We start from the raw sequence: 14768 nt of genomic DNA, 5'->3' as shown, positions 1-14768 counted from the left end.
ATGCTTACACTAATCACTGCTTTCCCTCCACCATATCTTTTGTAACCATCAGGCGTATCCAATTATCTTTGTGCTGAAGTAGGGAGCTGCGTCTTCTCTTGTTGGCATTCCTTCTATGTTAAATATTTTATCTTAGGCACTCATCAAAATCTAATACACTGCAGACATCTAAAAAACACGATTCAAGATGACCTATGCCGTTGTAAACCCAAGAAGTCAAACAGTAAATGACAGTTCTGTTCTTCTGAAGCAATCTCTTCAGTTGTAACAATCTCCTTAGCTACGTATAAAAGATAACTCTTGAACTACCAACATAAAACTGATACCCTAACAACCAAAGCTAAGCCCTCTTTGATTCTGTTCCTGGATGCAAAATGTAATGTCCAAGTCGCATTCAATTGAAAAATATTCTGGGTAGCCTGTCATAATGCATTTAACTGTGGAACTGCCTATGACTCTAGTCACTTGTCTTGGATCTCTTAGGCACTTTGTGTCATTGTCCGTTCTCTAGCATTAAAACTTTATTTGCATACTATGAATAGTTCCCCTATTGGGCGACTACAATTCTTAATTAAAATGTCACTCGTTTTAAAAAATATTTGTGGTTTTGCTTAGACATTATTAGCTGGACCTGCAGTTCATTGGAGTGACTTAGAACTCCACTTTTGAGGCCTTGTTTGAGATGTGGTCCTCCTTCTAAGGCTAATAAAAATGTACTCTTTAAACTCTGAATGCATTTATGAATGCATTTTTTTTGGACTTGAAGACTTTGCTCCAGGATTGCAAAATCGACCAGCCCTTTTTTTTTAGGCTTTGTTCTCAATCATAACTATGCTCAAGTCATAGACATGTATTTTGCTGGAGATGGACGGGGAGAATATTCAGGAACCTACGAGCGTCTCTGGCTATTTTCCTTTCCATTGTTGAACGCACCTTTTGTTAGATGACCCACTGCAACCAAACCTCTTGTGCTTTTTAATACCTTGAAGTTTAAGATCCCTTCAACAGTGCTGTCCTTATCAATGCAGAAGTATACAAGAAAGGGATGGATGGAATTCTTGAATTTATCTCAGCCACAGGTAATTCTTGGCCGCATCCCATTCCATCGTTATTTTGCACACCGAGCCGTCTCAGTTTGGACCCAGCTATATGTAAATCACTTGACCCTTCTCCAGTCGGAATAGCCCAGCCCGAACTGCCAAGCAAAGCCCTTCCTGGCAGTAACGCACAGGAGATGACCAATCTGATGATGTGCCAGAAAGGAGAGTAGTTTAGGTCCATTTACACATTCACCCACAAATGTCGAATTTCGCCCAGTGTTCAAACATGCCTCTGCCAATTTCACCCTCCCATTGCAAAGTTATAGTAAGAGAACTCCTTGCATTTGTTCTCCAGTTTCCCCCTACACCACAATGATCCTCCCCACTCCCCAAAGCAGTCTGCATAGTTTGACTACATTACCCCATGCTAATTTACCTCCTTTTTCAGATTCAAGTTTCCATTCCCTTTGATTGGGGCTGCATAATTTACTAGATACCTACTATTGGAAGTTAGAATTGTCCTTAGAAATATAAAAAATTGCATACTCATGGACTGCCCAAGATTTTGGAACTTATTTCCAATTTCTCTCTGCTTGTTCTCCTAGTGTTAAAGAAATATTTTGAAGGCTATCCTCTACCAGCAATATCTACCCGCAAGGTGTGAGCCTAGATACCACCTCCCTTATCTCCTTTTCAGATGTCCAACTTGGTTTATAAATTATACTAAGTGGCTAAGCATTGATTCGACTACTTTCTCTAAGAAGCAGTTAATTTTAATGTATACAGAGCTATATTGAGGTCTCATTGAGAACGCAAATACTATCACTCCATGAGAAATCTGGTGAAAAGTCACATAGGAATCCACTGTAAAAGGAATTCGTACGAGTCACCTCCAATTGTCCCTGCTGGTGGTTAATAGGCGAGGGGTGGGTGGGTTTGTAATTTTGCCCACGTATATAAATGTGTGCCAAGTACTGCATAGCCTGCTCCTTTTCACCCAACACTTAAGCATTTAGTAATCATCTCACAGTAGATGCTTGACAAGTCTGTGGAGTCTTTGACAGTTGTTGGCAATCTATATAAAATGAGCTAGCGCTGGCATTCAAAACATTGTGATTGTTTAGGCAGTTAGACTCCTTATTCCACTTTGGTCTTTGAGTTTAAATATTTGTTGGGTAATGTGACTGTTTTTATAGCACTGACACAGCAAGTTTACCCCTGTGTTCTAAAATTGGTGCTTCCTCTGAAATTTAGAGCAACTTGTAACTATACATGGTGAGGAGTCGCTTATTTTTAAAAATGTGCTTGTAATTTGCCGCACAGTTCCCTTACTCCACCATTTTCATGGGGTTCGCAGGTGAAACTGATACTATTCTCGAAGTATCCTTTAACAAAGATGCTTCAATGTATGTGTTTATGTTCGTTTATAGTCTGGGTATAATCATTTGGTTATATTTTTAAGTCTTTTCTACATGAAGATCTGACCTCTTTTGTCCAGAAACACATTTATTGAATGGCTTATTTTGCCTGATTGCAAACCTTGAAAGGTCTATTCTTTACCATTTGTAGACTATAGTATATTGTGCTTCTTTTTTTTTAATTAGGATTATTGCTCAATAGTAATGGTGTGGACATATGACCTGGAGCCTTGCGTTCTAAATTTGTTAGTTACTTGAGAAACATCTTAGTTTTCTTAGATGGACTTGATGTGGACTATGGGTTGACTTGATACACTGACAGGATATGTCTGTCATTTTTATGCCAGTATATTGTCTTGGGCAACAGAAGCTAGTTAATTTGGCAAAGCCTTAAGAATGATTTCAGAGTAGAAGATATTAATTGGTGTTAGTTTGTGGTTTCAAAATTGCAAGTTGCTTGAGTCTCTAATCCTCGTAATATTATGGATGACTACTTCATTGTAAGTTGTTACAAAGAAATGTCAGTGGATTTAAGTTGGATGCTGTTTGTCTATTTACAGCCTTTATATGAATTTGAGTGGCTTCTGGTTAGAGTTAAGCTGTCACTGTCCACCTATTAGTACAAATTAAGGGATAAATAAAGAATCCCACTGTTCATCCACTTTATGTAAACAGTCCATTTACATTTTCTAGTATACTAAATAAATAGCATCTTGCATTTAAATGTCTACTGTCCTACATCTGCAATCCCTACATTAAGACTTCAGGGTGATTGGGAGTGAGGAATTGTTAACAGTAACCAAAACTAGAGTGGCTCTTTAGTCCGAATATAGCTGAGCAAATAGGAACATTGAAGAGGATTTGGGTAATGCTCACAGCAGCGGGATTAGTCTGTCTCTTCAAACAGATTTTGACTCCAAAGTCCACTTTTAGCATTTCAGGGATCCAACACTTTCATGCACCCAGAACTCCATCTGCTTTCCTAAACATCCCATCCTGACTACCCTCTGCCTCTGAAGAACTGGTTGGGCAGAGACTAGATGGTTGTGGTTGGTCCTCCCACATCCTCCCAATATTGTCTAAGTCTGGAGCATTGATTCCTCCGAAGAGTGCTCTGCCCTGGGAAAAATTAACATGTGCTCTTTGAAATTGAAATAACTGAACATTCTTCTTTTTTCAGAATAAATTGGTTATTCAAGGAAAGAACATTACCATGCACTACAGCAACCCCAGGCCAAAGTTTGAAGATTGGCTGTGTAGCAAGGTATATTTTCTGTTTCTTTTAATTGTTCTATGAAACTTTCCCATTGAACAGATTACAAAGCCCTCTTTTGGTCTGGGTTATGACCGTGAAGCTCTCAAATAGATTTGTTGTTAACTGTATTCATAATGAGCTGTGGATCTGACCTTTAACCCATTGGATTTCTTTCACCTGTCTCTTGTAGTTCTTAGGTTGTGACTTTGTAAGCCATGTTTGTTCAGCCCAGTGGAGCATTCGTCCCTCAATGCAGTTGACTGGGTGTAATTGTATGTCCCCACTTAAGTGCTCGACTACAACATAGTTACTAGTTTATGCCTTCTGCTGACTCCCTCCTGTGTCTTGCTCTGTGCTAATGCTGAATTTAGTATGTTAAACCCAGACCTATTGGCTTTGCCAAAGCCTGTTTAACACTTTAAATATGTGTTGTGTATTTGCTTATGTAGAATGTGGTAAGTTATCCTTCACAGGCTATCAGCTTTGTTCATGGTCTCTGGCGATTTTGGACTATATTGACATTGTAATGCAGACCACTCTAATAGATATATAAAAACCATGGTAAGTGATGCTTTTACATTCCCAAGTACTGTGAAATCCCATGAATAATTGTATGTTCAACACCAGCACATCTGAATCTGAATATGCTACTTCAATCTCATGACTGCTACAACACAATATCATTACAGGAGTGAATTAATAAAGACTGCAGGATCCCTTATTTTGCATTTGCTCAATCTATGATCATAACCTATACTAATCTATGAGGCTATGAGATCATCCAGCTTGCAGAAACAATTTTAGTGTATTTCCAAAGACCAACACCAGGTATTGGGTTAGTCCTCTTCACGTCTGTACCAACTTGCTTGACTTTTTATTTCGGACTTGCTTTGTGCTTTTCCTTTAGTTGACTCTGTAATCTGTGGCACTACTGGAAGTGCTCAACATTTCAGTGAGCTGAGCAGTAACCAAAAATATCTGAAGTAATCTAGAGGTTGCAAGCTGAGCAGATCAAAAAAAATCTCAGAGCTTTACATAAATAGTTGAAGACTGTAAACCCAAAGTTGACTCTCTGCGATTATGGAGTCGCTATGGTCCCTTTTTAAATGACCGAGGTGGCTCTCAGGGAAAAGGATAACCTTTCCTTTCTTTACGGGGTGTTTACTAGGTTTCATTCATCCTGCAGCCTGGAAGATGGTTTGTGCCCCTTGAACACCTTTTGCATGACTGCAAGAGCAGATTACTCTGCAGGTTGTCGTTTGCTCTTGGTGGATGCCTGCTGTTTACTTTGTTTGGCCTTCCTCTCCAAACCTGAAGCCTAAGCACAGGTGCAAAACTGGACCCTATGTGTTTGCCATTCTTTCTTCAGCTTGCGTCCATGTCTGGGATGCCTGTGGATTTGCCTTCCTTTTGTAGCCTGGGAAGAGTAGTACTTCCTTTCTTCCTACCCACCTCCACACCTGTCTGGCTTCGTACCTGAGGGAAGCTGATGATCTGTTAAGGGGCATGTCAGGGGACTAGGATTTACCTGGAACTAGGAGGTTTTTGTAGTTCAACTCCTTGGAAGTAAATGCGGTTCACCGAAGAGAATTGGCTGGGTGGAAGGGCACACTATCGCAGACCGTCACTGGAATAGATCTGGGACAGAGCATGCCTCATGCCTGCTCTTCTCGGAGAATGTATATTTGTAAACCACTCTGTCTGACCCCAGAAGGACTGGGAGGAGGTCTACCTGCACAGTCCTGGCATCTAGATCTGTCGCTGGGGATGTTCACTCTGATTGTGATGCTGTTAGTCATCATTTTAGCCTTCATTGTTCTGAAGAATGTGCTAGTTGAAGTTGCTGTTGTATAACCCTAAAAGTCTTTGTCCTGGATAGACAGTAGGCTTCCCTAGTTGCTACTGATCCGGTAGGTGCACCACCAATGTAAAATTTGACTGCAATTTGTGGATTTGGAGATGCCCCTCTTGCAGTCAAAAGGCACCTTATAGACTGTGTGAATACTGTCTCCCCGCACATCTGATCCTACCTAGAATTAGGACTACTTTGGTATTTTACCACATGGGAGCATTGCTGTGACATTAACGTTGTAGATTGCCCCTTACTGACATGGGGTACATCAGAAATCTTGCTGATACTGACATGGGGTACATCCGAAACCTTGCTGAGTAATGTGCAGGTTATTGGCGCTACCAGAGTGTTCCAAATGGATTCCGGTTCCGATTCGGGTTCTGAATCCTGTATTCAGTTTGGACTCTGTCCCTCTTGCTCCCTTTTTAAGCAAGACTGGATCGTTGGCCCTAAGGTTTTAATAATGTTTATGAAATCCTCTTTTCCATTGACTCAACATTTGTGATGTTGAGGGTTACATTACCTGGAGCAATCCTTTTTCTCACTACTCCGAGTCCAAATCTCCAAAAGGATTACATTTGTCAATCTGTTGCAGTCTGCTACTATATAACAGGTGACTCTGATAGACTACAGTACCCTAATAGGGTACTGCTCAGTAACCACAGACTGATCCAGCGCCTCAGAAAAATGGCCACCTAGCGTTGGTGGAAAAAGGTGCCATTCCTGTATTCAGTTTTCTTGTTAAGGGTAGCAAAATGCTTGACACAGAAAAAAATGTTTGGGTGCATGTGCTTTATTGAAAAGCCTGAAAATGCAGTGTTTATTCTGGGTTGTTGCAGATCTTGGTGATAAGTGTGAATAGCCCCGGATTGAGCATGTCCCTTGTGGTTTCTGGACTGTTATTGCATGTTAGGTCATTTGAGAATCTCCTCAGCACACCGACTTCCTCAGGCGTCAGGATGTTGTCTCCAGAATCCAAGAAATATGGCGATTTGCATGTCTGAAAAACCTCCAGCAATATGCCAAGAAAGGCTAATTGTCCTTAAGCAGGTTTTGGTAATTTTTCAAGTAGATCGAATCTAGATCTAGTGTACCCAAAAAAATGTTAATCGGACTGTTAAAGAAGCAGATCTCCATTATCTTCTACATATGTTGAGATCTGGTTCAGAAGTCCGTTTAAGAGTGCTCCTATAAAAAAGTTTTAAAAGTATCTTCAAAGAGTTTTCTTCTTGGAAGACTTATATTGCCAAGAGAACTCAGTTTAATCTTTATAGTTCATGTGTGTTCAGGCCATATGAGCTTCTGATTACACACTGCATAGATTGCCACCTAGTGTTGGGCCCGGATGTTTGCAGTTGTTTTTTGTGCTGCTAAGTCCTTGGAAGTCACGAGATAGGTGACTCCTCCTTTGGACAATAGTACGCATGGGCATCGGCTCCATCCTTAGATTTTTTTTCCCGCCATCGGGCTCGGATGTGTTTTCTGCGCTCTGGTTTGGAACAGATTTTCCTTCAGCGCGCGATCCTCACCCAGTTCGACGGTATTGTCTCGATTGCGCTTCCCATTGACGTGACTCTTCACAACTTCAAAGTCTTCGATTCCGGTCGTTGACGAAGCCCTTTGAGCCTACCTGGGCCTTACTCTCTGGCTCATGGAAAGGACGCCATTGAAGAAGTGTCCTCAATGTGAGTCGAGGTTTCCCCACACCGATCTACTTGAGGTGTACAACCTTTGCCTCTCACCGGAGCACGAGACCAGAGACTGTTCCGCTTGTGCCTCCTTCCGCTCCATGAAGACTATTCAGGACCGACTAGCTCGAAGAACCACGTCTCGCTCATCTTCGGTCCCGGACGATATTTTCCAAGAGGGCATTGACGTGCCAGAGCAGGAGCAACAACATGGCGTCGACGGCAACTCCGAGGCCGACGACTCAGACGTCGAACATCACTCCGGCACAGAGGGTCGTAAGTACACACGTCAACCCCCGACCCTTCCTCGACACCCTCCAAAAAGGCTTCGGTCACACCCTCTCACCAGGGTGCACACTGAGAGACTTCAATAGTTATGACAGCAGAACCATCTCTGGCTGGGCAGCCCACCTCCTGCAGCACACCATGCAGGGCAGGTGGACACCTCAACAAAAGTTACTCCACATCAACCACCTGGAGTTACTAGCCATCTTTCTAGCCCTAGAAGCATTCCAAAAGCACATATCAGGCAAAGCTGTCTTAGTCCGCACAGACATGACAGCCATGTACTACATAAACAAACAAGGAGCGACACACTCTCTGCAACTCTGTTAGCGCAGCCGATATGGAGATGGGCTATACCTCTGAACATCTTCCTCTTAGCCCAACATGTTCCAGGAGTACAAAACACCATAGCCGATCTATTAAGCCGTCAGACACAACAGATCCACGAGTGGGAACTTAATCCACAAGTTCTTCAACCGTTCTTTCAGATGTGGGGACAACCTCAGATAGACTTCTTCGCCACCCACGAAAATGCCCAAGCTTCGCCGTCAGGTATCCACACCCGCTGTCCAAAGGCAATGCGATATGGATGAACTGGTCTGGCAAATTTGCGTACGCTTTTCCACCTCTCACTGCTTCCATTAGTGGTGCGCAAACTTCAGCAACATTCCATCACTCTCATTCTAGTTGCTCCAACTTGGCCCAGACAACAGTGGTACACCACACTGCTGCAACTTTCTGTGGTACCGCACCAAAAGCTATACTGGTCTTCACGCTTACTAACCCAGAACCATGGAGAGATCAGGCACCCAGACCCAGCTCAGCTCAACCTAGCGATCTGGCTCCTCAGGTCCTAGAGTTCAGTTATCTTATCCTTCCTCCTGACTGTATGAACGTTATTAAAGGATCTAGACGTCCCACCTCTAGAGCATGTTATGCAGCCAAGTAGAAACGTTTTGTGATGTACTGCCATAACGACATCAATCCTCTAGATGTGCCTATTCAACACATCATAGGATACTTACTACACCTCCAATGATGTAACTTAGCGTACACATCTATTAGACTGCATCTTGCTGCCATTGCAGCATACCTACACAATAGACATCTATCACTTTTTAGAGTACCTGCCATGAAAGCTTTTATGTATGGTCTCAAAAGAATAATTCCTTCCAGAACACCACCTTCACCTGTGTGGAATTTAAACCTTGTTCTCACACGGTTAATGGGACCCCCCCTTTGAACCTCTACATAGATGTGAACTGCAATTCTTAACTTGGAAAGTTGCTTTCCTAGTAGCTATTACTTCTCTAAGAAGAGTTAGTGAGCTACAAGCATTAACCATTCAAGAACCTTTTCTGCAAATGCATCATAATAAGGTTGTTCTCCTTACCAATCCTAAATTCCTTCCAAAAGTCATTTCGCCCTTCCATCTCAATCAATCTGTAGAGCTGCCCGTATTCTTCTCGCAGCCACAAACAGTCGTAGAAAGAGCTCTTTATACCTTAGATGTCAAAAGAGCATTGCTTTACTACATTGAAAGAACACAACCCTTTCCTAAAACTAAACCGCTTTTTGTGTCTCTCACCACCACACAAAACCAACCCATATCAAAATCTGGGATAGCTAGGTGGACTGTCAAATGTATACAGATTTGCTACCACAAAGCTAAACGTACATTATCTGTTCCTCCTAAAGCCCATTCTACTAGAAAGATAGGGGCTTCAATGGCATTTTTAGGGAACATTCCCTTAGATGACATCTGCAAAGCAGCTACATGGTCTACACCGCACACATTCACAAAACACTATTGTGTAGATGTGCAAACTAAACGACCAGCTACTGTGGGCCAGGCTGTACTTAAAACACTGTTTCAAACTACTGCAACAGATACGGCTAGTCGCCGCTAAGAGTGGGTACTGCTATACAATCTATGCACAGTGTGTAATCTGCAGCTCATATGTCTCAAACGGAAAATGCTACTTACCAGTATGCATCTGTTCTTGGCATGTAGAGGTGCAGAGTTACACACGCCCACCTGCCTCCCCGGCTACCTTTATCTATTCCAGTATTATCTTAATTAGATGCAGCTTACATGAGCATCCTTCCTGTTTCTTACAAAACTCCATTTCCCTGCTGGCGAAAAACAATTTAAGGATGGAGCCGATGCTCATGCGCACTATTGCCAAAGGATGAGCTACCTATCTTGTGACTTCCAAAGACTTTTCAGGACAAACCACTGCAAACATCCAGGCCCAACACTAGGTGGCGATCTCTGCACAGTGTAACTCTGCAGCTCTACATACCAAGAACAGATGCATACTGGTGAGTAGCATTTATCTTAATTTTGAACTTCTAAGTAAGACATGTTCTTACTTGCAATTCCTTCAGCCAGTAGAGTGAGCTAAAGTGTTTCGTAAAACAGTAGTAATGAGAACCCACAGAATTTATTTTATCAAAATTGTGTTTTTTTTTTGTAGTAATTAAATTGTTTCCTAGCCTATGTTTTATCAAACTCTTTAATCTCCTGCTGATTTCTGTACATGTAAGATAATTGGAGCCATATGTTCTGTTTAAAAATCCAAATAGCTCTTTGTCAGTCATGTGCTCTTTGACCTAGGTTTAGTGTTTGTTTGATCTTTTCTCTCAAAAGGCTTATGTGCCTTTGCCTGGTAGACTCGAAGCCCATTCGAGGAGAGACAGAAAAATCCCGTACTCATACATTTTAAAAGCATCAATTAGGAGATCAGTTAATTCGGTCGCCTTGGATTTGGCTTCCAGACCGCATACTGAGTTGGTTAACTGCTTCTTGGATACAAAGTCATGTTTAGCCTTTGAATATACCACCCCAAATTTTTTTTACTGCCATGTCCTTCACGGGAAGTGCTTGCTAATCTGTTAAATTTTCACACCTGTTCCTAATATTGCTTTCTATCTGATCTAAATTCACCACAAGCCTCCTCAGGTTACACCAGAGGTCTTCAATCTGTGGGGCACGACCCCCAGGAGGGGTCGTGGAGTCCTGGGAAGGGGGTCGCAGATTCTGTCAGAGCGTGCAGTTCCTTGAAACGCCTGGTTTGCCTTAATGGCGTCAGGCTGATTAAGGGTGCTCACGGCGGAGGCCTAATTAACACTGAGGGGTGAAAACATTAAAGCCTCATTAACAAGTAAAAGGTCCTTTAAAGACCTGTGAAGTACTCTGGTGTGGCTCTGTGTGTGTCCGTAAAGCTGTTTCAGCCGGGCTCACATACACGAGGGGGGGGGGGTGGCTGGGGGGAGGAGGCTGTAGCCCTTGGGGTTCAATGAACGTTGTGCGCCTGGAGCTGTGCCGCCAGTAAAGCATGTGAAAGGGCCACTTATCACCTCACCCCCCCCCCCCCACCACCATGTCCCATAATCATTGGTTCAAGTCCCAGAAGCCATCATACCTGGCACCTGTGCGGGAGAAATGTGCCTCAGTCTGTTCTTCACAGTTAAATGTTACAGCCTGAAGTTTGAAGACCTCTGGGTTACACGTTGCATCACTTTGTAAATGAATGAGTTGGACAGAATGTCTATTAAATTCTTAATGGGGACATTTACATGTTTGTTGTTTATCTGTGATTTAGAAACTGAAAGGTGAGGGGAATTTGGCACTTTAATACAAAAATATTAACGCTTAAAGGCTGCTGCAGTGTGTAAAGCACTGTTTTGAGCTCCATTTTAGTGCATTAGCTCACTGCTCAAAGGTTTTGTAATTTGTATCTCTTATGGTTTTATGTAATAACTGCATATCATAGTGTGCTAGATATGCTATAGTACGACTGTTGGGGGAGAGGGAGGGGGTCACTGTAATTGACGCTAGTCTTTAGCATTAACATTTTAGGGAGTTGGGGGTCCCCAGAAGACCGACATTTCCTTCTGTGCGGTTTCGATTTGTTCAACACTTTTCAGATGTTGATGGTATTTTTTTCTTTCTCTTGCACAATTTTGTTTTAGTGTTTCCTTTACAACTTCAGGAGAAGATTAAAGTGTTTCAGATGTGGTGCCCCCAAATCTGGTAAGTGTTCTGTGAGATGTTTGGGTATGTGTCATGTTTTTATCTAATTTTATCATTTAACCGGATTACATAGTGGACGTAGTGGCTGGTGCACATGTGTGAAATGGGCCTTGATAGTAGATGTTTTTCCTTTTCAGATTGTGAACAGGATATGCCTTCTGGTGCACCAGAAACGATGCAGTCAGCAGACTTCTATAGTGATAGTAAGTACATTTCTTTCTTTTCTGTACCTACTTATAGTTCTTGCATCACATTTCCTTGATTACATTGGTAACATTATGCTGCACTATTAGGTAATTCATTATGTTATTGGATTTATATTGATGGATATAGAACAACTTTGTCTGTTTGTGTGATGATGGAAAACTTCTTTTTTTTTTGTGAAAATTCTTTCCACTAATACATTGTTTGATGGCATGTGTGGCTATAGATACACATGCTCTACATACTCTTGCCATCTAGTGTTCGGTTCGGAGTTGTGCAACTTGTTTTTCATTGAAGTCTTTCAAGTCACAAGGTAAAGTGACTCCTTTGTTAGATTTTCGCTCTGCCCCTCCGGTTCAGACTCTTGTTCCTCTCTGTGTGGTACGACTCATTCGGTCCTATTCTGTCTTCTATTGTCTAGTAAATCTGTCATGCTTTTCCATACCATTGTCACTCGATACTCTACGTCGGTTAGGACATTCATCGATCGCCCTTCGGGGTGTTTTCCATCTCAGGCCTACCTTTCTGGGTGCACTGTCGGTATGGAAGATGTGATCCTGATGGAACGAACACCTATTCAATTCTGCCTGCAGTGTCGCGCCAAATACCCACACACCAACAATCCACCAGGTGTATAACCTCTGCCTATCACCAGATCAACGCGAGGCCGACTGACGCCTGCAAATCTTTTCGATCCAAAAAAACACTTTGCGATCAAATGGCATGTCAACTGGAAATGTCTAGCTGCATTTATGATGACACTCCCACCAGCTTGGGTGACGAGCACTCCCATGAAAGAGTCTGGAAGTGAGGAGGAGGATGCAGTGTCCAATGTGGAGGATTAACTCTAATACACCCTGCCTCTTGGGCAGCGTGTGGTTTCTTTTGCCCCAAACCCTGCTCCACTTAAAGGGTTCCAAAGCCTCACCCCTTCCACTGCTTGAGGTCGCCGGACCACCACTGCCTTCGGCCAATGGTTGGATCCAAAAAGGAACTTCAGCCCGCCTTAGCCCCGGCACCGAAAACTATTAAACCCAAGCCTTTGGCTTCAGCATCGACCTTCAGATCAAGCGCATTCTTGTGTTTCCGCCAAACCTTCAGAACAGATGTGGCAGCCGAATCCATCTTTTGGTGCCAGAAAAGAAATCCTCCAACACTTAGATTCCGAAATTGACCAAAGTGAAACCATCAAAGCAATCTTTGGGTTCGAGGCATGTGGGCTGCTGAATTCATATCTATTGCATTAGGTCGCCGCCTAGTGTTGGGTCCGGATGATTGCACATTGTTGTCCTGGAGAAGTCTTTGAAGTATCACGGGATAGGTGGCTCCTCCCCTGGACTACAGTGCGCATGGGCATCCTCTCCATCTTCAGATTGTTTTTTTCCGCCATTGGGTTCGGGTGTTAACATCTTAGCTCAAGTTAGGAAACTTTTTCTCAAAGCCAAAAGGCTTTCGCGACCGTCGGTATCGTTTCGATTGGTATCGATAACATTTATCTACAGAACATCGACTATCCGACGGCTTCATTCACCTCTCGCATCGTGTTTCATCGACGATGGAGAGTCCCTTTTCAAAAGGTGTCCGCTTTGTAATGCAAAATATGCACACAACGACGTCCACCCTGTGTGCAACAAATGCTTGTCACCGGACCACAATGAAGACCAATGTATGGCCTGTGCCCGGTTCAGATCAAAGAACTCTTCGGACCCGACGCGCGGCTCGATTGCAATCGAATAGGCCTGCGCCAGAACCAGAAAATATCTTCGGGACCGGAGACTAAGAAGTCGTCGAGCTACTGGACCGAGATGAATCATCGGAGCAGGGATCTGTGCATGGATCCGACTATGAAGCCGATGAAGAGGAGTATCTGGAAGACGAGGAGACTTATGAAGTAGTCGACGAGGTAGGAGACGTCGACGTTCAGGCCCTTGGGGCCGAGGAAGATAGCTCAGAGGAGCTAGGCCCAACCGTCAATATGGGGGCCGATGGAGATAATATCAATACGGCTCAGGTCGAGGGATCGCCTCAAAGCCTTACCCAAGATCTACCTTCGAGTTCAACAGCCCCGCAACAAGGCCCGGCTTCGAACATTATCATTGAGCCATCGATTTCCAAACCAACCTTGGTTGATCTCAGCAAAACGAAACCGAAGCCAGCACAGTCGAAACCGAAAGTGCAACTGGCTCTAGTCGGCGCCAGGGCCTCCAAACCCTCGGGGCCGACGAAACAAATGAGGGACTTCGATGCGGGGAGCTTCCAGAAGGCCCTCGACTCTAGTAGCGGGGCGCCAAGGGCCGCGGTGAAGATCTTAGAGTCGAAGACGACGGCACCGAAGGGAGCCGCTACGCAGCTCGAATCGAGACAGAGCTCCACTCCTCAATCAAAGACGGGACCGGAGACTAACGTCGGTTCAAAGTCAGATGCAGCCGCAGCGCATGCGGAGCATAAGGCCCAAGACATGGCCCTACACGTCGGGGAGTCGATTAAAAGAATCAGAGACAAGGCTTTGTCGGCGGGACCGAAGAAAGTCAGAACTGCAAAGTTGGTCACCGCGCTCGCTATGCCGGCGCCAATAAAATACGGTTTGCCACCGCCAGTGAGGCCGAAGATGTTCGAGCCAAAACAGAGCGTTGACCCCATAAAAAGACCCGCATTGGCCCACAGGCCTGCATACGAGACAGAGGAACGAGAACCGAGGAAGTTCATCGACTCGGAAACGGGGAGGCTGTCTATCTACAAAAGGAAAATAGTCCCAGAAAAACCCATGGAGTCTTTCAGGATTGCTCTTAAGAAAAAGAGGGGATCACCTGCGTCGCCAGTGATGGTCGAACACTTGCAGACATATGAGCAGGAGCCTCAATCCTTTTCCCCTACATACTCTGATGCAGGGGCATGTGACGATTGTAGGAGAGTAGGGTCTGCAATCCTATGATCACCCAGATTTTTGCTTCACTGGTTTACGACTTTCCCTGGCTGTGGGCCTGCTA

At 43.8% G+C, this 14768-nt stretch overlaps 1 protein-coding gene across 1 annotated transcript in view; it reads left to right on the top strand.

Moving 5' to 3' along the window:
* Positions 1 to 14768, top strand: part of RBM5 (RNA binding motif protein 5) — a 277566-nt gene that overhangs the window by 53881 nt on the left and 208917 nt on the right. The window contains exons 7-9 of the mRNA XM_078661241.1: positions 3639 to 3722; positions 11517 to 11577; positions 11715 to 11780. Coding sequence (XP_078517367.1) covers positions 3639 to 3722; positions 11517 to 11577; positions 11715 to 11780 — 211 coding nt within the window. The remainder of the gene's footprint in view (positions 1 to 3638; positions 3723 to 11516; positions 11578 to 11714; positions 11781 to 14768) is intronic.

The sequence above is a fragment of the Lissotriton helveticus genome, chromosome 9, assembly GCF_964261635.1.
Source record: "Lissotriton helveticus chromosome 9, aLisHel1.1, whole genome shotgun sequence".
Lineage (NCBI taxonomy): Eukaryota > Metazoa > Chordata > Amphibia > Caudata > Salamandridae > Lissotriton > Lissotriton helveticus.
Note: the sequence above shows the minus strand (reverse complement) of the source record. Positions and strands in the feature narration are given on the sequence as shown.